The sequence below is a fragment of the Bidens hawaiensis genome, unplaced genomic scaffold (assembly GCF_021521415.1).
Source record: "Bidens hawaiensis isolate Kalapana, Puna unplaced genomic scaffold, B.hawaiensis_p1.1 tig00002525_1, whole genome shotgun sequence".
In the NCBI taxonomy this organism is placed as follows: domain Eukaryota; kingdom Viridiplantae; phylum Streptophyta; class Magnoliopsida; order Asterales; family Asteraceae; genus Bidens; species Bidens hawaiensis.
Window position 1 is genome coordinate 1,652,347 of NW_027491138.1, and position 22,787 is coordinate 1,675,133.

At 36.5% G+C, this 22,787-nt stretch overlaps 1 protein-coding gene across 1 annotated transcript; it reads left to right on the forward strand.

Annotated features, from left to right (window-relative positions):
• Positions 1-13,215: 13,215 nt before the first annotated feature.
• LOC143619991 (protein GIGANTEA-like) lies at positions 13,216-22,423 on the forward strand. Its single transcript, XM_077091799.1, has 14 exons — positions 13,216-13,519; positions 13,642-13,713; positions 14,283-14,337; positions 14,425-14,567; positions 14,647-14,906; positions 15,647-15,702; positions 15,939-16,185; positions 16,268-16,418; positions 19,659-19,847; positions 19,944-21,389; positions 21,459-21,527; positions 21,629-21,847; positions 21,928-22,020; positions 22,117-22,423. The coding sequence occupies exons 1-14, from the start codon at positions 13,433-13,435 to the stop codon at positions 22,351-22,353; spliced, it is 3,324 nt and encodes a 1,107-aa protein (XP_076947914.1). The 5' UTR covers positions 13,216-13,432; the 3' UTR covers positions 22,354-22,423.
• The last annotated feature ends 364 nt before the right edge of the window (positions 22,424-22,787 follow it).

The window sequence follows — 22,787 nt, forward strand, 5'->3', positions numbered from 1 at the left end:
CAACCTAAATTCTTGTCAAGTTATGAGAAATGCAAGTAATCAAGATGATTGCTAATAGAAAAGAGAAATAAGATAAATAATAGATGCTTTTGAAATTCATATGAGAAGATGAATTTCAAAAAAACATGGAATTCAATGCTTTTTGAAAACTCATGGCCTAGATAGATTTCAATGGAAAACCATGGTTTTTGTGGAGATGATTTCAGTCCAAAAGAATCGGGCTAGATAGATTTGAGAACAAAACAATCGGGTTAGGTAAGATGCTTTACACTTGCTTTCTCTTATTGGTAGATGAAAACCATCGGCGGAAATCCAAATGCATCAGCGCTGATGGTTTTCGATGAACTATATTTGAAATTTCAACAACTTTTGGATTAATTTGGTAGTTTCTCTTCTTTTGGCCTATTTTGAGAATTTTCCCTTTTCAAAGCGCAATAACTTTTTATATTTTATTAAAAAATTTTAATTATTAAATTAACATTACAGCTTATGTAAAAATAGTGTTACATTTAAAAAAAATGAACCAATATGGATCAAGGTGCATTAAAAAATACATATAGGATATGCGTTTACATTAATTACTTTATGAGCTTATGTAAAAATAGTGTTACATTTAAAAAAAATGAACCAATATGGATCAAGGTGCATTAAAAAATACATATAGGATATGCGTTTACATTAATTACTTTATGGAAACACTATAGTAGGGATATTGATATCATATCATATAAGCAATTCGGGCGCATTATATCCTTCTCGTCGAGGCCGCCGGAAGTTCAATCTACATCAACAAAGTACAAATATGCTACAGATAATACTCGTCGAGTTGGTTAAAACCTTGTGAAGAGTGAAAGAGGAAATCGAGAATTAAGGAGGGTCTCAAGAGAGTTGGAATACCGCCCCTCTATTGGGGCACCATTCTTCCACCTTGTCTTCATACCGTCCACCAAAACATGCATGTTATTATTGACGATATATCATATGTGTGATTAGCATGAATTATATGTTTTATCAGCTCATATCAACAGAAATAATAATCAACTAGGTTACTTTACAATGTATATGGACAATGATAAAGCTTGTAATTTTGCGAATAATAATAGTGATAAAAATAATAATAGCTGAACTATCTTTTGCAACAAAAATTCCTTTTTGGCAACTTTATGATTGCTAATGTAAAGAGGCATGCAAGTTGAAGTTGGGAGATATTTATTTCGTACCAACCATGCAAGTTGTAGTTCGAAGATATTTATTTCCTACCCGTTGCCCGTCTATTTTCCACCACCAATGTATGAATCTCAATTCTCAACTGAAGGAACCTTGGAAGTAGTGGTGTTCTTCGGGTTTTGGGTTTTTAAGTTGGGTTATTCGGGTTTCAAAGTTTTAAATTTTGATCCGAAACTTTAAATCTTTCACGGTCTTTTTAGGTTCAGATTTTAGGTTGGGTTAATCGGGTTTTAGTAATCTTAGGTTAAAAAAACTAAAACGTTAAAATTAAAGTTGAATATTCTTATTGGAAAAATGGATTTTAATAATCCCAACATTCTGTTATTGGCCGATAATAAATTCACCTTAGTTTATTCCCACAAGTGGTCCCAAATTTAAAAAAGTTGGCTCTCAATAGTCCTCCGTTAAAAAAAACCTAATGGCGTTAAGTTTTTTTCCGAATTTCAAACAGACTTTTTAGGATTTTTGATCGGAATAAGGATACGAGTCGATTAACGTAAAACTTAGCTCGGAATGATGCTTCAAATGGCTTGATTAGTGTTTCAAATATGGTGTTTTAACTTCAAATTAACAAAAATTAAGTTGTTTGAAGTATCGTTTCGAGCAAAGTTTTACATTAATCGACTCGTATCCTTCTTCAGATTAAAAGCCCTAAAAAATTAGTTTCAAATTCGGGAAAAACTTAACGCTGTTAGGTTTTTTTAACGGGGAACCATTGTGAGCCAATTTTTTAAATTGGGACCACTGGTGGGAATAAACTAAGTTGAGATTATTATCGACCAATAATTGAAAGTTAGGATTATTAAAATCCAATTATTTAAATAACAAATAATGTAAATAACCCGATGAAAACAATCCATAAGTTGACCCATAACATAAATAACCAATAAAAAACCAATATAACCCGATGAAAACAACCCATAAGTTAGAAAATCATAATCATAAATTATTTAAGCCACAATAAAAGAAATATCTAAGCCATAGCTCAATTAAACCCACTACAGTTAGGTCCTTGCCTGCAACGCTACTACTAGGTTGCTGTCGTGATTAAGAGGTGACTTTTCATTAGGCTGAGGGGTGTGGGGCTTCAACGGGGGCGCTAGAGCCCCTCCGCTCGCGCCCCCAGGCGCTAATACCACACCACCGGGGCGCTAACCGGAACGCTAACGGGGCGCTAGCGCGAAAAAACATGCAGGCGTGAGCCTGTTAGCGGGAGAAGAGAGAGAGGAGCTTGTTGAATTTTAGAAAAAGAGCCGTTGGGCTCTTATTAAATTAAAAAAAAAAAATTCCTATATAATACCCCATTTCATCCCATTTTTATACCACAACTTCAAACCTTCACCCAAAATCAATTCATCTTCTCAACTTTTTTTAAAAAAAATGGCTGGAAATTGGTACCCAAACCTTGATTCAGATTACATTGACGACGATTTATGGTCGTCACCGCACCAACCGATGTTTTATTCGGAGCCGCAAGAATCATCCGGCTTTCAACCATCCAACACACAACCGTCTCCTAACTTTGTTGTTCCGGAGACACAAGAATCACACGGTGAAGCTACGGGACCAAAAAGACGCGTCCACCGGAAAAAACAACTTGCAACGGACGGGTCGGGACCGGCTTCGACTCCGAGGACGAAACGGAAAGCCACTCCGTGATCATCGGATGAGAAGGAAGCCTTGTGTCGGGCTTGGATAGTCATTTCTGATGATCAGCGTTGCGGTAATTGTTTTAACGTTTTTAAAAATGATTTTTAATAAAAAAGTTAAATAAAAAGTTAAATGGAAATCTAATTTATTTATTCATTTTGCAGCCGACTACCAAAAGAGCAAGATTTTTTGGACAAAGGTTAGGGAGACGTTCTACATGCTCGTTGGGAGTACAGAGCGGAACGCCGATATGATTTCGGGTCGGTGGTCCGAAATCAGAAAATTTGTCGGCTTGTTTACTAATCTTTTCAACAGGAACAGCGGTCGTATGAGACCAAGTGGCAGTGATGATTTGGCGGTTTACAATTTCACGGTCAAAGAGTGGAAGCAGGAGTATTTGCGGAGGTATGGGATGGTGAAGACGTGGGACGATTTAAAGTTGTGGGAGAGGTTGAAAAGGTGTTCCAAGTGGGTTGAGCTGGTGGCGCCGGACGTTGATGCGGAAGTACGGCCGAAACGGACTAAAACTAGTTCGTCTGGAGCGTATAGCACTTCAACCGGGTCGGATTGCCGCGTTGGATTCGACCTAAACATTGCGGAGGAGGAAACGTCTTCACCGCCGAGGAGGCGGCCATTGGGAAGGGACGCCAAGGGGAAAAAACCGGCTGAAGGGGAAGCCGTAAACATCGCCAATCTTGTTGAATCCCTCAATAAATTCAACAAAACCATGGAGGTGGTCTCTAATGACAAAAAGGAAAAAAGTCGAATGAGAGATTTGGACATTCTTACTAGAGACTTCAGTAACCTAAATCCGGTCGATCAAATGCTAATGGAAAAACAAAATGAACGTATCCGAAAGAGGTTGATCGAAGAAGACCAAGCCGAAGAATAAGAAGAATGTTTTTTTTAGTACTTTAATTTTTATTTTATTTTTAGATATTAATGTGTTTTTTTATTAATGTGTGTTTTTTTTAATAATTTATGAGTTTTTTTAATAATACGTTGTTTGAATATATTTATAAAAAAATAAAAAAAATCGCTGGAGCCCCTGCTGGAGCCCCTCCACACCAGGGCCAGGGGCTCCAACAGGGGCTCCAACACCCCTCTTATCCAGTTTCTCTCTCTACCACACGTCATAATATTATTGGTTGGAGCCCCCATTAAAACCCCCCACACCCCTCAGCCTTATTTAGGAGTATTCATAAAATTTAGTTACTAAAGCTTAGCTTATTTGACTATTACTATACAATTCTATTTTATTTTTTTAAACATAACTAAAACTTTCAATTCTTACATCCCCATAAATTATACACATTATTCTAAGTTAATGTGTATCATTAATAATATAAATCTCCTAATAACTTTTAGTATTCAAAATTTCTATGTGGATACATTATACCTAAAAATATATTTTGTTTTAAAAATAAAAGTTTATTAAGGTATTTTGGGTTGATCCGATACCTATAAATCAGACTTAAGAATCAACCTGAATTACTTCGATTCAGGTTTAGGCTAGCCTTTTCCCGGGTTCGGGTTTTTCAGGTTGGGTGCGGGTTTTCTTGGATCAGGTTTCATGTTTCGGGTAAAAGTGACAACCCTATTTGTTTGGACGTGTCCTCAAAGGTTTAGTTTCCATTTTTTTTGAACGATTAAATCTTATACCTTACATTCAATCATCTCGCAATTAAAAAAATAAATAAATACAAAACAAAAGTTTTCAATCATCTGCAATTGGCCTAGTCTCAAGTTTGAAATTTGACTAAGGTGAGTTTTCCTACGATGCAGAGTTTCACCTTAATTGTGCATGTTCCTGAGTGAATCAGGCCTGAAACTTAAACATCATTGGACAACTGACATCTCATCTAAAAAATACATTCATATATAAGATAACTCCAAACACCGATAAAAAAAGTTTCCAATCACCACTTTAAAATGTACAATAAACATAAAACTTCATGCTTTCTACAATCACAGGCTAAATGACCGATAAAACTAACATGATATTTGTAGCAATAAGAAATGGGCAGTCTCATAGAATAGTAACTAAGTTCTAAAAGTGTTCTAATTAGGTCACTCGACTTTATAAAGTGTTTCAATTAAGTCACTCAACTTTCATGTAAGGCCCCGTTACCGATAACCTACTTTCGTGTTGGATTTACTCATAAACACAGTTCTAAATATCAGAGTTAATTAAAACATTTACGCGGAATATAAAACTTTCATAAAACTTTACATAATTCATAACTTGTCTCAAAACATTTATTGTCTTTCACATTAAAGCATTAAAATTAACACATCATAGGTCTTCAGATGCCAGATTCTTGTTCAGTGCCATGTGTCTCTTCAAACGAGCTGCCTCATCCTACTCACCTGCGTGCATACTAAAAGTCAGCTACGCTGAGTGAGTTCTAGATAATCACATAATCATACCATTCACATAACATTATATTCTTTCATTCATACTTTTATACTTTCATACTTTCTTACATTCATACTTTCTTACTTTCATACTTTCTTACTTTCTTTTGTATTAACTTACTTTCATATCTTATGTTATAAAGAGCATTACGCCCTACATTCCTCGAGTATTATTAGGGCTCGGTACCCTCTTTCCTCGAGTATTATTAGGGCTCGGTACCCTCTTTCCTCGAGTATTATTATGGCTCGGTACCCTCTTTCCTCGAGTATTATTAGGGCTCGATACCCTCTTTCCTCGAGTATTATTAGGGCTCGGTACCCTTCTTCCTCGAATATTAGTAGGGTTCGGTTCCCTAGCTCTCGAATATTAGTAGGGTTCGATTCCCTCTTCGTTACCATACAACCATACATCATACCTCGAGTATTATTAGGGCTCGGTACCCTTTTCGTAACCATACAACCATACATTATCATTTCTTTCTTCTATTATCTCTATCATGTTCATACACATAAACATACATAACATACTTACCTTATACATAGCGTTACAACCTGACAGTACGTGCAATATCCGAAGATCGTTCACGTACCATCAAGCAATCATTCATACATTTCACATTATCCACATAAGGCATACACTTATCTCTTAGGATAAGTGTATTAACAAACATGTTGAGTATGCACACAGCCCCGAAAACATAACACATAAATGGGGCTAGAAACTCACCTGAACACGGTTACGTTCTCCGTTGATCGTAATCCCTTTCTTCAGTTGTGCACGGCTGACTGTATAACAAGTATACATATCAATTTCACTATCACTACTTATAACATCTTTCTAGTCTTAATTACTACCCACAACGAACGGGGGTCCGGGGGCAGCGCCCCTGGCAGCGGGGTTCTAGGGGCGGCAGCCCCTAGCGGGGTCCAAGGGGCAGAGCCCCTGGCTGGGGTTAAGCTGCCAGGTCAGCTTGGAAAAATTTTATTTTCGATAACTGCCTTAACACATTTTCCATTAGGTTTTTAATTTATTTTCTAAACGAACTTCACTTCAGGCGAAGTTAAACCTTAGGTGAACTTGGCTTCAGGCGAAGTTAAACCTTACGCGAACTTGGCTTCGGGCGAAGTTAAACCTTAGGCGAACTTGGCTTCGGGCGAAGTTAAACCTTAGGCGAACTTGGCTTCGGGCGAAGTTAAACCTTAGGCGAACTTGGCTTCGGGAGAAGTTAAACCTTAGGCGAACTTGGCTTCAGGCGAAGTTATCCTTAGGCGAAGTTACGCTTGAAGGCGAAGTTACGCTTGAAGGCGAAGTTAATCAGGCGAACTTAATCTTGCAGGCGAAGTTATCGCGCTGCAGATCTGTTTGCCCATAAATCCTTCGTTTCTTAGCCAAATCACTCGATTTTGGTACCCACGGAATCGTATGATCGGCGCCTACAAATCCCAACCATCAAATCGGCTTAAAATCGACGTTTTAGGGGTCCGATTTGGGCAGTTTGGGTTTCGGGTCCGGTTAACCCATCCAATCCTAACCATTTTCCGTAATATTAGCTTTGTTGGATTTGTTCTTACCTTACCAACTCAGATCTAACAACAAAATCTCGGGTCTCGTCTTCGAATCTTGATCGGTTAGAATGTGTGTGTTTTGAGTGTGTGAAGAAATAGATGCAAATGAAGATATTTTTGGGATTTTGGGGGTATTTATATCCCTGAAATCCCATTCTTATTTAACCCATCTCAATTAATCCACGTCCAAGACCCGCTCCCTACCCGATACTAATTAATTACGCGAAAACACTAAACATAACTTCCTTTATTCATCATTAAAATTTTTAGGATGTTACATTTCATGATTTATTAAATTAAAGGTTTTAACATGTTTTTTTAGCTCTTTTCTTTTCTGTTTCACATTATAAATCTTTTTATCTATTTTTTTAGGAAAATTGGATTTTAATAATCCCAACTTTCTGTTATTGGCCGATAATAATCCCAACTTTGTTTATTCCCACCAGTTGTCCCAAATTTAAAAAAATTGGCTCTCAATAGTCCCCCATTAAAAAAAATCTAAAGGCATTAAGTTTTTTATGAATTTCAAATTGATTTTTAGGGCTTTTAATCGGAAGAAGGATATGAGTCGATTGAGATAAAACTTAGCTCGAAATGATACTCCAGACAACTTAATTTTTGTTAATTGAAAGTTCAAACACCTGATTTGAAGCACTAATCAAGCCATTTGAAGTATCATTTCGAGCTAGTTTTACGTTAATCGACTCGTATCCTCCTTCCGATCAAAAGCCCTAAAAAATCAGTTTGAAATTTGGAAAAAACTTAACGTCATTGGTTTTTTATTACGGTGGACCATTGAGAGCCAACTTTTTAAAATTTGGGACCACTGGTGGGAATAAACAAGGTTGAAATTATTATCGGCCAATAATATAAAGTTGGGATTATTAAAATCCAATTTTCCTTTTTTTTATGTTAGCGTTGAGTGGTGACGTGGATATAATTTTTTATTTTTAAATTTTAATACAATTAACGTTCTTTTTATTTTTTAAAATTTAAATACATATATTACAAATTCCGACCTCCACATTTATCCTCAATTTCTTTCTTGACGCACAAAAAAATCGGTGAGGCTCGGTTTGAAGATTTAATGACCCAATTTGAGAAAAAATTGCATGAGTGACCTAATTGAAACACTTTTGAAACTTGATTATTATTCTATGAGATATATATCAAACAACAAATCTTACTATAAAAATGTTGAAGCTTAGGTGTCAAACCTACATTTCTCCTAATTTATAATCTCTCATCTCATTCATTCTAGCTATCCATGGATCATGGGTCTAAACCATTTTGTCAACTGGTTTACAACATAATGTGGATTTTATTCCTTATTGAATTAATTGTCATTTTCATATGGAAGATTTGACCCTGTTTGTTTTTTCCATTAAGCCAGAGATAAAATGATAATTTTTTTATTTCCCTATTACTTAATTCCGTTGTCAAAAATAAATGAGCCTAGATACTTTTTTTAGCAAAAATAAACGAAGCGGACCATTTTTTATTTTTTTTTGTTATTTGACAAATCCCGTGCAAATACACGGGTTCAAAAGCTAGTCTAATCTAATCTAACTATATTATTAAAGCAACACAAGTTGTCCACATGGTATTTAACTAGGCACTCCACATAGGATGCCAAGTAGATGTCATGTCACTGTTTCTTATTATATTATGACCCGTAACCCGTTTTTCTATTATAACCCATGATCTATAAGACTTTATAAAATTTTGAAAAATATATTATTGTGTGATACGGATTTCGTACCCAAGATCTCATGTTTCAAACCAAATGTGCTTACTAACTCCACTAAAATGGGTATAATTGATTTTGATTTTTTAACTTAACATATATAAATGTGATTTCTCTTCAAGTATAAAACCAAAATTATATTTAATTGTTAACATTTTCATAATTCACAATATGACATTGTCTTCTTGTATTTCTTAGGTTTATTGGATTTTAATAATCCCTATTGACCGGTATTGGTCGATAATAATCCCTATTCATTTTATTACCATTGGCGGTCCAAAATTTAAAAAAGTTGGCCCCAATGCCCCCCCCCCCCCGTTAAAAATGACTTAACGGAGTTATTCTTTTTTCCGAATTTCAAACTATTGTTTTAGGGCTTTTGTTTGGAAATAGGATGCGAGTCGATTGATGTAAAACTTAGCTCGAAACGGTGATGCAAACGACTTGATTTTTGTTAACTGTAAGTTCAAACAACCGTATTGAAGCATTGTTTCGTCGTTTTGGAGCACCGTTTCGATCGAAGCTTTATATCAATCGACTCATATCCTAATTCTGATCAAAAACCCTAAAACATTAGTTTGAAATTCGGAAAAAAGTATAACGCCGTTAAGTCATTTTAACGGGAGACCATTGGGGGTCAACTTTTTTAAATTTTGGACCGCTAGCGGTGATTAAATTAATAGAGATTATTATCAGTCAATACCAGTCAATAGGCATTATTAAAACCCAACAAATCTATTTATATAACACAACCATTTAAAATTGTTCATCGTTTCTCTCTTTATTTTAAAATCTAATATATTTTTATTTATTTTCTTTTACAACAAAACCTTAGTATTTATAAATTTAGTTTGTAAATTTGTAACAACATTTTGTTATAAATATCATTTTTATACACACAATATTTAATATAACAATATCGGTATGAATTTCTTTATTTGAAATAAATCAAACATCAAGATTTGGTTTACAACTTAAAATTATAGTGCATAATATATCAAAAAATTAATAAAAAATCATAAATAAAAATTATTATATGAAACAATTGAATTTTACGTATTACATGTAATAACTTTTTATTTTTATTATATTTTTCACCCGTGTGGAACACGGGCTCTAACCTCGTTATAAATAATATATGAGATGAATTTAGTTAACAAATAAATAACGCCTGCCTTCATATTTCCAATATTAAAAATTTTTAAAAGAAACAATGATATAAATATAATGGTTATGGTTTCTTGCTGGTCTATTCTAAAATTCAACCAAAAAAAAATTATGAACAAATTGGCTTGACATGTATGTACATAATGTAAACATGAATTCATCGGAAATCAGCTGGTCTTGTTGGTTTTTAGTAGGTGATTATTATTTTTTAACGTTACTGGTAAAATAATTGCATACCTCTTTATCAGTACAAAAAGTGTGAGATCTCTTGATGCCGGAAGGACCAACAATTTTACAAGTCAAGGTAAAATAAAGATCGCTAGTGATTCTAACAATTTTACAATTATAGATCATGTAAAATGTACCGTGGCGGGATCCTTGTTGGCATATTATACGGGCTCACTCAGTGGCTTAGCAAAACAAAAAATGTGTTAAATTATATATAAAAAAGTAGATTAATTGTACCATGCGAAGTTAAGACAAAGTAGTTCATATCATAAACTTACACATCTAGATCTATTATTAGCTTCACTCAAATGTCAGAATGCGTAGAAGTTTGTCTCGTAGCGTTGGGTCCACTATGACCGCTGAAGGGGTGTGCGGTGATCTAAGACCAACCTCGTTATCACCTAGATTAAAATCTAGCATGGTCTGCTTACACTATCGTGCACATCGACGTGTGGGTAACCACGTATGGTGGATTTGTGGTTGCTCTTTCCACGTACGTCAAAGGAAATATTCATAGCACCGGTGCTACCCCTATCAATCTAACGCATATATAAAACCAATGATTATTTTGCAACCAAGTTCAACACAGTTTAACCAATCTAAACATAGTAACATATACACACATACAAAATCCATAAACATGTATATGCATACAAAATTAATCACAAATACAAAAGGGCCTAATAAACCAGTACTTAAGTTTGATTGGTGCATCGATATTTGTGCAAACGAAAATGATGTCAACTACAGCTGTTGTGATGCATAACTGTGGTGGGAGTCGAATTGCTGTATGCTTAGAAAGGGTTAGGGTTCGACGGGATGTCGATTGACATGGGATTAGTGGCAATGGCCTTGGAGTTTAGTGCGGTGGTTTGTGGTGGTGCAATCACGCACATTAAAAAGGAAGAGAGAGCAGGGGGGGGGGTTGTTAACACTGAATCCTGTATGCGGGATTCCACAACTGAAACCGAATGCCCGCTGTTATTTTCTTTATGAATTATCCGATTTAATTTTTGAAAGTATAATCCAAATTTTCCAATCAGGCACTTCTCTCAAGACAAATGTATAATTTTTTTTTAACAGCGTTTAGAACCATTCCAATAGCCGATTGAGCTTTCATAAAACAGGATGTTAACTATTTATACTAATTTTAACATTCAAGGTATAACCTAACCTATAAGATTTTAAACCTATAACTTTAAAATTCCAAGTCTTTAACAATCAGGCTTACTTAAATAGTGAATCACCATCCATCCATCCATCCCTTTCACTTTGAGAAACTGGAATATGCTTTCAAGTGTTGAACGGACCTCAACACCACGTGATAACAAGGACAGTAATGGTATTTCAAGTCATAACATCATCATAATATCAGTCACCCACTCAACGTGGCCGCCTTAAGGTTATCGTTGCCACGTATGCAACCCTTAGATTCCTAATTTCTCACACACACAGCTAAAGATCTCCTTCCTTTCTCTCTCCAAACCTATTTTTATTTATTTAACCTTTTTATTCTCTCTCTCTCTCTCTCTCTCTCTCTCTCTCTCTCATTTCACTCATAATAACAATAATCAATCCCTACCTTTCTTCTCCAAACTTTCACAGTCGCTGTAAATCGATACCAAACTCCATTTCGCATCGATTCTTCAAGCTTTCAGGTACGTGTTTTGTTCAAATTCTCGTCTATTTTTCGTTTAATTGCTGTCTAGATTAGTTTAACGCTCGAATTTGTGCCTGTCTGCTGATTTTTGCGGCGTTAACGGTGATGAATTCGAGTTAATCGTTGTTGTTAGTGAAATTGAGGTCGGTGTGATAAGTTTATGCAGAAGATGAGGAATTAGTCTTTGGTTTAGATGAAATTGGTTCGAAACTTTAGTTTACCTTTGATGATTAGTAGTGGTATTATTAATTTGTTACAGTTTATTGATAATTTTATTTAATGTTTCAGCTATTGTTGTTGTTTCACTTGGTTATAGGCCGTTAGGTAGGGTCAGGAGAGGGTGAGACTTAGACAAACCTTACCTCTATCCCAAAGGATAGAGAGGTTGTTTCCAATGAGACCTCCAACTCCAAAAACCTATATGACATGGACGGAATACGAGAAGCATAGAGTTCTACATACGAACTCAAAACTACATAGAAAGAGTAGTAATAGTAAATAACAAGTAGTAAAAATAGAGAATTAGGATAAAATTTTGTTGATAGTCTCCAATTAACAAAAGAGGTGAAAAAGTATGATAATATAAACAAAACATCATAGGGAGACTACAACAATATAAGGTAAAGTTAGCCCAAAACACAAAGTTAGAAACCATACTAACCCCTCCCCCCTAAAGGTCCTTAACCTTAATCCTACGACCTACGCCTCCAAGAAGTTCTATCATCGACCATGTCCTCAGTGAGGTGCAAGTCTATCAAATCACGCCTAATCTCTCATCCCAAGTCAATTTGGTTTTGCCTCTGCCCCTCCTCCCTTCTATACTAAGGGTTTCAACTGATCTAACGGGAGCTGTCGTATTTTTCTTTTCACATGCTCAAACCAACTCAATCTTCCCTTCTTATCTTATCTGACCGAAAGACCTCGTTTCTTATTTGGTTCAATCTTGTGTGCCCACACATCCACCTTAGCATCCTCATCTTTGCTACCTCCAACTTACGCTCATGTGTCTTCTTGATGGCCCAACACTTCTAGTATAACATTGCAGGACTAACTGCAACTCTATAAAATTTTCCCTTTACTTTAGTTGGGAACCTTCTGTCACGCAAAACCCCTGTGGCTGCTCTCCATCTACACCATCCCACCTGAATGTGATGGGCTACGTAACTAACGATGCCCCCATCCCTTTGTACAAACGATCCTAAGTACTTGAACTTGGTTGATTGCGGAATCACGTGGCCTTCAATGGTGATTTGAGTGTCCCATCGTCGTTTACCCCACCAGAGTCACAGTAGAGATACCCAGTCTTTGTTTCACCTGGTTATATAGGATAGAAATTGAATAATTTTGTTTTATATTAGATTTTAAGATGTGTTGAATACTTTGATTTTAAAGGTGGTTTGAGATAATTATTTTTGCATATGTTATGCTCTTTGACCTAAAGTTATCATTTATTTGTTTTTGTTAAAATTTGAGTTATTCATTTCCTTATGGTTTATGCAGTTGATTGTATTAACAGTAAATCTTACTTTACGTGATGCTGGTTATTCTATGGTTACAGGCTTTAATTAGTGTTATTCCAACAATTTTGAGTGGTTCTTGGTTGACTTCAGAATTGCTGTTGTAGATAAACTGCTTTATAGAGACAATGGCTGGTGTATAAAAATGTTGAATTACAATCTTCTCATTCTTGATTGGTAGCGGTGAAAGATTAGAAGTTTGCAGCTTTCACCTTTTCTCTGTCACCAGAAAGACAAGGTGAAGCTGTTCATATGGCCACCACATCTGAAAAGTGGACCGATAGTCTACAGTTCTCTTCACTGTTTTGGCCTCCACCACAAGATCTAGAGCAAAGAAAGGTATGATTCACACAGTTCATTAAGTTGAGATATTGTTTAATATTTGCATGATACAAGTTGCTTGCAGTCTACACTTATTTGCTTGTTGATTACAAAGGGTATTCAATTAATTCTGTACGCAGGCACAAATTGTAGCATATGTTGATTACTTTGGTCAATTCACATCAGAGCAATTTCCTGAAGATATAGCCGAGGTAGTTCTTTGCATTAGTTACATATATACCTTATTTCATATATACCCAACCAAAACTAAAAATATCACATATACCCAACTTTCGTGAATTTTTACTTAATGACCAGTCTACCCCTTATCATTATATATTTGTTTAAACCCTATTTTTATTTGGATTTTGATCGACATCGATGATAAGCAAGCGAACCAAATCGTACTCTCTCCTCTTTCGCTCTCTTGACGGAAGATAATCGAACAATCAAATGGGTAAAAGAAAATTTAAGCTAAAAATATGTAAATAAAAAAAAATTGAAGTTAAAAGATCGGCATATATGAAATTTTAAAGTTTTAGAAAAATAAGGGTAAAATGGTCATTTATTAGATTGTTTATAATGAATTGGGTATATTTGATATTTTAATTACTTTGTAATGGTATATATGATATTTTTAGTTTGTACTTCTACCATTAGACCATGTTTTGTCTCTAACGGCCAGTTGAAAACAGACATGGGAAGATTCCTGTGTGTAACACACTCTGCACACTGAGAAAATTCTTTTGTTAAATTGCTCACTGATATATTTGTTTTGCAGCTGGTTCGCAATCGTTATCCAACAAAGGAAAAACGTCTCTTTGATGATGTCTTGGGTATTGTGTTCCATGCTTATGAATTTGCAGTTTTTCTTGATTGGATTTTTGTAGCAAACTATTTTTCTAACTAATCTTAACTTCCAGCTATGTTTGTTCTTCATCATCCTGAGCACGGGCATGCTGTTATTCTTCCTATAATTTCATGCATCATTGATGGCACAATGGAGTATGAAAGAAGCACTCCTCCATTTGCTTCTTTCATTTCATTAATCTGCCCAAGTGCTGATGTAAGTCAACTTTATGCATGATGAAATGTGGTCAACTTTGTGGTCAATAAAGATTTATAATCTAGTTTCTGAAACACAGAATGAATATTCTGAACAATGGGCCCTGGCATGTGGAGAGATTTTAAGAGTTTTAACTCACTACAATCGACCGATTTTTAAGTTTGAACACACACATGGCGAAACAGAAAGTAGCCAAGCATCAACAAGCAACGCTACAGATGGTGAATCTTCTTCCCAATCCGTGCATCAAGAAAAGAAACCACTAAGGCCCTTATCCCCTTGGATCACTGATCTGTTGCTTGCTGCACCTCTTGGTATAAGAAGCGACTACTTTCGTTGGTAAGTGGGAATCTGATCATTGTAAAGTAAACTTCTTATAATTTATCTTCTTTAAAGATTCTTGTACGCCGAGGACAGTTTGTGTTTGTCCTATTTTCAAGGAATCTTGAAAACGTTGGGTATTTGTTAGCATTTGCTAGAAGGAATTTTGTTCCAGCCGAAAAATTGCTTATTAAGGTTTTAGACTCTCTCTGAATGCTTCATTACATGGACTCAAAAAGTGTAGGCGTTGCTTTAGGGCTTGAATTTGTAGCTTCATTACATGGACCCAAAAAGTGTAGTGCGTTGCTTTAGGGCTTGAATTTGTAGCTTCGTTCTTGAAGCCACACTGATGCATCAATTGATTGCTTGCTACTATCCTTCCAAAATCTGGTGGGTCAGGTTAATGATTTTCTGAAAACTGACAATAGTGGGCCGGTTATGGTGAACAAAGTTTCCATACCCGCCAAAACCGAACCAAGCCGATTATATGTATTTCTTTCAATAATACAAGATAATATGTATTCACCGGTAACTGACCCGCTATAACCCTCAAACCCAATTAACCGAAACCGATATACTCAATCAGTTATGGTTATCCTTTAACTGACATCTCGGTTATGGTTTTGGCTCAAAACCGACCCTAACTGACCACGCACCCCCCTAATTACTGTTACCTCAGCCTTTTCCAACTTATTTGTCTTCTTTTGTATTATATACTCTCTATTCCGTAAGCTTATTAAACTTTTTCACATTCATAGGTGTGGAGGTGTCATGGGAAAATATGCTGCAGGGGAACTTAAACCACCTTCTGTTGGTGAGTGGACTAGATTATATGTAACCAGTTTGTTATCTGCTTGCAATTAAGCTAGAATGCTTTAAGTTTTGCATATTACATATAGGATTGATAATTCATAGTTGTAGAGTTTATTAATATCAATGTGTGTGTGATCGATCGTCTTATTGGCATAGTAGTATATTATTTATATGGTACTGTGTTGGTAGATAACTTTTATTGTTGACAAAAGAATAACATATATGGTTTATGCTCAGTGATGGCTTCTTCTCGTGGATCCGGAAAACACCCTCAATTAATGCCATCTACTCCTAGATGGGCTGTTGCTAATGGTGCTGGTGTAATTTTAAGTGTATGTGATGAAGAGGTTGCTCGATATGAAACTGCCATTCTAACTGCAGCCGCTGTTCCCGCGCTGTTACTTCCTCCACCGACAACAGCCATGGATGAGCATCTTGTTGCAGGCCTTCCTGCATTAGAGCCTTATGCAAGATTGTTTCACAGGTTATAAAGCAGAATACGTGTTGTTTTTTACTTAACATCGTGACTTCCTGTTTCTAACATCTTATGTTCCATGATATTTTAGGTATTATGCTATCGCTAGTCCAAGTGCCACACAAAGGCTTCTTCTGGGACTGCTAGAAGCACCACCGTCGTGGGCCCCGGATGCTCTTGATGCTGCTGTTCAACTTGTAGAGCTGCTCAGAGCCGCGGAAGACTATGCATCTGGGATGAGGGTAAGTTGACACTAAAGTTTAATGCTAAAGCTGTTCTTTTCATTGGACTATCTCAAAATTGCCAGTATCATTGCTAGGGGTGTTCATAAACCGCCAAAAATGACCAAATCGGCCAATTAGTAGAAAGTCGGCCGGTTTGAAATAATGGCCCGCTTCACGGTTCAGTTTTAACGGTTTGGAACTTGGAACGGACATGCAAACCAAACCGGCCGTTTAACATCTATCTTTGTTATTCTTTTTTCTTTTTTAATGCTAGGAATATAAATTAATGTTATATATCATAATATCATATTCATGAACTACCCTTATCATTTTTTTAATTTAATACATAATAAGATTTTGAAAAAATATATCTTTTTTGTCTAGACCCATCAAATGTTGAAAGCTAGCCGGTTCGGCAGACCCAATCAACCCGCCTGGTTCTATTGTCTTCCCAAAATATAGTTAGCGGTTCAACCCAAAAATTTTGTTGAAACTTGCTAAGCCAGACAGTGAACACCCCTAATCATTGCCATTTGAGTGTTACTTAAATGGTGATAGACCTGCTCATGGGCATTTGCTCATGTGATTTTACCCTACGACTGAATCTCACTAAGGCAATTTTGTTGTATTAATTGTTAAAAAGAATTCTGTAAGTATTAATGGATGTTTAAAATCATGCTAAATTTTGATGAAGTACACTATAATGATGCTGGCATCTGACTGGTCTACGGCCTACTAATTGAAAGTAGGTCGGATCTTTGCTTAATTCACCTTTCTTTGTTTTTCTGGTTAAAATTGGCCTGAGTTCTATGAGCATTCTTGTTGCAAAATGGTGGGACATTGCTTGATATATTCAACTGTTACTATCCATAATTAAATAAGATACATGTAAAACACATTTATTAAACTATGTCCATAGCTAACTATTGCAAAACCAGTGAATCAATCATCTCTACATTGGTTGTTCTTACATGCGTTTATATCCTCTAAATTTATTGAAAATGTTCCCATAGACTAGAAATCACTTGACTACCATGCTAACAGCTGGCTGACTCACTGAAACATAATTGGGGAGTTATAACATGAATGATGACCAATAGGGTTATCAGTTGTGTGCTTATATGATATAGTTACTCATTGAGAAAATAGTATGGCATTTGCACATTCAGTTCATTACAGGAAGCCAATAATGTCAATTGATTCCACGGGGTGCAAACACATAATAGGCATATAGAATTTATTGTACGTCAAATAACATTTAAGTGCATTTTCACATGGTATTAGAGCCAAGTTCCTCCTAAACAGAAGTTGCTACTGCAACCATACGCCACGTTTCACCAACATTTATGACACGTTGCCTGCACTTAATAACCCTATCTGCCACAGTTCTATCAGAGTTGGCAATCACTTTACGATGTCGCATATCAATTCCGACAGTCATCTTTCGCTGGCGTTTATCAATTCCGACAGCCATCCTCTGCTGCTGCGTATCAATTCCGACAGTCTCCTTCAGGTTCAGGCACCGCTTATCAGTTCTGGCAATATCCCACCGCTGTTCATCGATTCAGCAGCGTTATTCCGGCGCCGTGTGCCAATTCCAGCAGACGCATTCCGATTCCGTGTATCACTGTCCACCGCTGTCTCAGGTATTTTATGGCAAGTTATGAAACTCAACAATTTTATTTCAGATCTATTTTCTTATTCACAGCAAGTCTTTTTCAATCTCTTCCGGCCTCCTATAATCAGCAGAGCACATTGAAATTTATTATTAGCTTATTACTTGTAAGAGAAAAGCGTTTACAGATGAGATTGTATCTCGTTTTCCAACTCTAGTGATCAACCCGCATAGGTTTTCATCAAGTCTCTGGCAATTTCCCACCGCTGTTCATCGATTCAGCAGCGTTATTCCGGCCCTGCCAATTCCAGCAAACACATTCCAATTCCGTGTATCACTGTCCACCGCTGTCTCAGGTATTTTATGGCAAGTTATGAAACTCAACAATTTTATTTCAGATCTGTTTTCTTATTCACAGCAAGTCTTTTTCAATCTCTTCCGGCCTCCTATAATCAGCAGAGCACATTGAAATTTATTATTAGCTTATTACTTGTAAGAGAAAAGCGTTTACAGATGAGATTGTATCTCGTTTTCCAACTCTAGTGATCAACCCGCATAGGTTTTCATCAAGTCTATCATGATCCTCGTGATGAAGATATATGCAATAAGCTTGGAGAGCTTGATTTATATGCTCCATCCTGAAGGGGAGTGTTAGAATATATTAGGGTTTGCTGCATTAAGGTTAGGCTCATTAGCCCATTAGGATCAGGATTTAGTATTTAGTCTATTTATACTACAGTTAGATTGTAACAGATTATAAAGATCATTAATGCATTATCAATAATATCTCTTTTACTTTCATACAATTCATAATCGAAAAACATAAATAAAGGCTATATATACAGCCTCACATACCGGCCGACTACTAAATACTAAGAAGGAAATTACCCACTACTTTACTGATTGACTCAAAGGAGTTAACCCTCTAATCCACTAATTAACTAAACAATGAAACACGACATAAAGAAGCTAATGTATGGCACTAACTAAGTTGCATGACCCATACAGCCATACTCCTCCGACCTCTGTTTGTTCCCACTGATTCTATGCATGCGATGCGTGGATGTGTGTACACATCTCATACTTTTCTAAAGACCCCTCGCCTTTGATTGCACAAACTGAAATCTTAGTTTCAGTTCTTTCATGCAGACATACTTGTTGGAAGGACGATAGACTTTCATTGTCATAGATCCAAAGGTCCCAGGTAGGAGTCTCTTCCTGCTTCCCATTGGGCCGACTAAAATAATATTTGTTCAGAAAACCTTCTTGAGCCAAAACAAGTAAAACAAAGCTTCATGGTGTTTGAAGTTATATTTCAGCACAAGCACATAACTGCCCTGGTAAATTTAGTTAAACTTTAGTTAATGTACATATAAAATCTAATGTATGAAGAATTCAGGGGTTCAAGCTACTAATCATGTCATTTTGTAGCTTTGATTTAAAAAAAATATGTTTACTTAATAGCTTTTTATGAAAGATGGGCTTTATTACTTTTTCAGTTTTTCTTTGAGTGCTATTAATATACATCGTTGAATATGATGTCTAGTTATAGTTTCAGTTATATATATAATTCTCTGTATGGGATGTTAGCAATGATGTTTTCTTCAAACTGCATAAAGGTTATAACTTGTCTTTTTTTGTAGCTTCCGACAAACTGGATGCATTTGCACTTCTTGCGTGCAATCGGAATGGCAATGTCTATGCGAGCTGGCATTGCAGCAGATTCAGCAGCTGCTTTACTTTTCCGGATACTTTCCCAACCTGCTTTGCTTTTTCCTCCACTTAGACCAGTTGAACCTACGGGCGATTACATTTCAACCCACAAAAAGCAGGTATGAATTTACATGCACCTACCGTTTTAATGGTAGTAAATGTTTGTTAAATAAAATTGAAAGCTCAAAAAATATATATATGTATATATATATCAGAGACTAATGCCAGCATCTGAAGCTACGATTGAAGCGACTGCACAAGGAATAGCATCAATGCTATGTGCACACGGGCCCGAGGTCGAATGGAGAATATGCACAATTTGGGAAGCTGCTTATGGCCTAATTCCTTTGAGTTCATCTGTAATTGATCTTCCTGAAATCATTGTTGCAACCCCTTTACAACCACCCGTGTTATCATGGAACCTATACATACCTCTCCTTAAAGTTCTTGAATATCTGCCACGTGGCAGTCCATCTGAAGCTTGTCTCATGAAGATATTTGTTGCTACTGTTGAAACAATCCTTCAGAGAACATTTCCAGCAGAATCTTCAATTGAACACCCAACAAAAACCCGATACGTTTTCGGGTCCGCTTCCAAAAACCTAGCTGTAGCCGAGCTTCGAACCATGGTTCACTCCTTGTTTCTAGAATCATGTGCCACGATTGAGCTTTCGTCTAGACTACTTTTTGTTATTTTGACCGTCTGTGTTAGTCACGAAGCTCAGCTTCATGTAGGTAAGAAACCAAAAGGCGAAGAATTGGAGGGAAAACATGGGGGTAAAAGAGTAAATAAACAGGGACCTGTGGCAGCTTTTGATTCTTATGTTCTGGCTGCTGTTTGTGCTCTTGCGTGTGAGCTTCAGCTTTTTCCTTTAATTTCAAGAGCAAGTAATAATCATTCAAATGTTGAGAATGCTGACAATGCTGCAAAAGGTACAACATTGGTTAAATCTTCAAACGATTTCCAGAATAGTATCAATTCGGCAGTTAGTCACACTCGTAGGATATTATCAATCTTGGAAGCACTTTTTTCACTAAAACCGTCTTCTGTTGGTACATCTTGGAGTTATAGTTCAAATGAAATAGTAGCTGCTGCTATGGTTGCAGCTCATATTTCTGAGCTCTTTAGACGGTCAAAAGCTTGCATGCACGCACTCTCGGTTTTGATGAGGTGCAAATGGGATAAACAAATTCACTCTACCGCATCTTCACTTTATAATCTAATTGATATTCACGGTAAAGCAGTTGCATCGATTGTCAACAAAGCAGAACCGTTGGATGCACCCATTCCAAATAATCACCCTCTCGTATCATTAAGCGGTAAAAAACAAACTAACTGTGAAACGGGAGAGTCATCAGGCACACATCAAGCCACTGTAGAAACGAATGACAAAGTTTCTAAGTTATGTGATGGCATGGGCAACAGCTCTGAGAAGGGGATAATGAATTTTCCATTTAATGCTTCAGAGTTAGCTAACTTTCTTACGATGGACCGACACATTGGATTTAATGGCAGTGCACGGGTTCTTTTGAGGTCGGTTTTGACAGAGAAACAAGAATTATGTTTCTCGGTTGTGTCGTTGCTCTGGCATAAGATGATTGCATCACCTGAAACGCAACTTACTGCAGAAAGTACCTCGGCTCAACAAGGATGGAGACAGGTAATCTTTTCAGTTTTTACCATTTTTAATTTGTTTTGTGTCAATCTTGATTGCTGTTTGTTTACACAGGTGGTTGATGCACTCTGCAATGTGGTATCAGCATCACCAACAACAGCTGCAACTGCAATTGTTCTTCAGGTCCCGATTTTGTTCATCTCTTACGTGTTTCTAAGCAATGTTATCATTATATTTTATTTACTGTTTAGTCACTTTTGCACTTTTATGTATTTGCATGTCAGGCCGAGAGGGAATTACAGCCATGGATCGCTAAAGACGATGATCTCGGTCAAAAGACATGGAGAATTAACCAACGCATCGTGAAGTTAACAGTGGAGTTAATGAGAAAACATGACACCCCCGAGTCACTGGTGATATTAGCCACTGCATTAGAGCTCCTTCTGCGTGCCACTGATGGGATGCTTGTTGATGGAGAAGCATGCACCTTACCACAACTTGAGGTTCTTGGTCTTATTATTTTTGCTAAACAATAACATATGGACGGGTTGTTTAATATTTAAGAGACATGTTTGTGTTTCAGCTTCTGGAAGCAACAGCTAGGGCGGTTCAGCCTGTGCTTGAGTGGGGAGAATCTGGGCTGGCTGTTGCAGATGGTCTGTGTAATCTTCTCAAGGTAAATAAACAAACAAAAACAACTTCAATGATGATGAATCATGGTTTAGAAAGTGAAAAGAAGGATTAATTATAAACATAATTGTCTTTGTGATAGTGTCGGATGGCGGCTACAGTACGGTGCCTTTCTCACTCGAGCGCTCACGTGCGGACCTTAAGCATATCGGTGCTTAGAGCCATTTTGCATGTGGGCTCCATAGGCCCGGACTGGGAAATGGAGCTAGAGAAATGTGTAACCTTGGAAGCCCGCGGCCGAGTTGCATCTGGAATGGCGATTGATTATCTGGATATTGCTGCAAAGGAGTTGGGGTGTCCAATATCCGAACAATATTAATGATGATGGGTTGTACAGTATACATGGTTGATTTATATTCACAACTTCATCTTTTATTTATAAATAGAGATGTGTTGTAATGCTTATGACAAATTGATCTTGGATAGTACTTAAACCTATGTTTGGATAAACTTATCTCTAATTGTGTTCAGTTTCATGTTTCGGAAAGTAAACTATTTTCTTTTTACTGCTTATCCGAAAACAAATTTCTTCTTTTTATAACCATGAGAACCTGCAACAAGAAACTTACTGGGCCAGCCAGTATCCTGCTAACCAATGAGACCGTGTAATTCGCAGCCTGCAAGTAGATAAACTGGTTTGATTTTTTATTTTTTGTATCCTACTTTTTTTTGTTTTATTTTACTTTAAATTCTTGTTGAGGTATTCTAATATTTTTTTATGACACTTGTGCCAAGCTTTCTTCTATTTTGTAA

What these genes read in the sequence shown, in the direction of transcription:
- LOC143619991 (XM_077091799.1), top strand. Translation starts at nt 13,433, where the DNA reads ATGGCCACCACATCTGAAAAGTGGACCGATAGTCTACAGTTCTCTTCA. An exon ending in TCTCTTTGATGATGTCTTGG is followed by an intron (nt 14,338 to 14,424) that starts GTATTGTGTTCC and finishes CTTAACTTCCAG; the next exon opens with CTATGTTTGTTCTTCATCAT. An exon ending in TAATCTGCCCAAGTGCTGAT is followed by an intron (nt 14,568 to 14,646) that starts GTAAGTCAACTT and finishes TCTGAAACACAG; the next exon opens with AATGAATATTCTGAACAATG.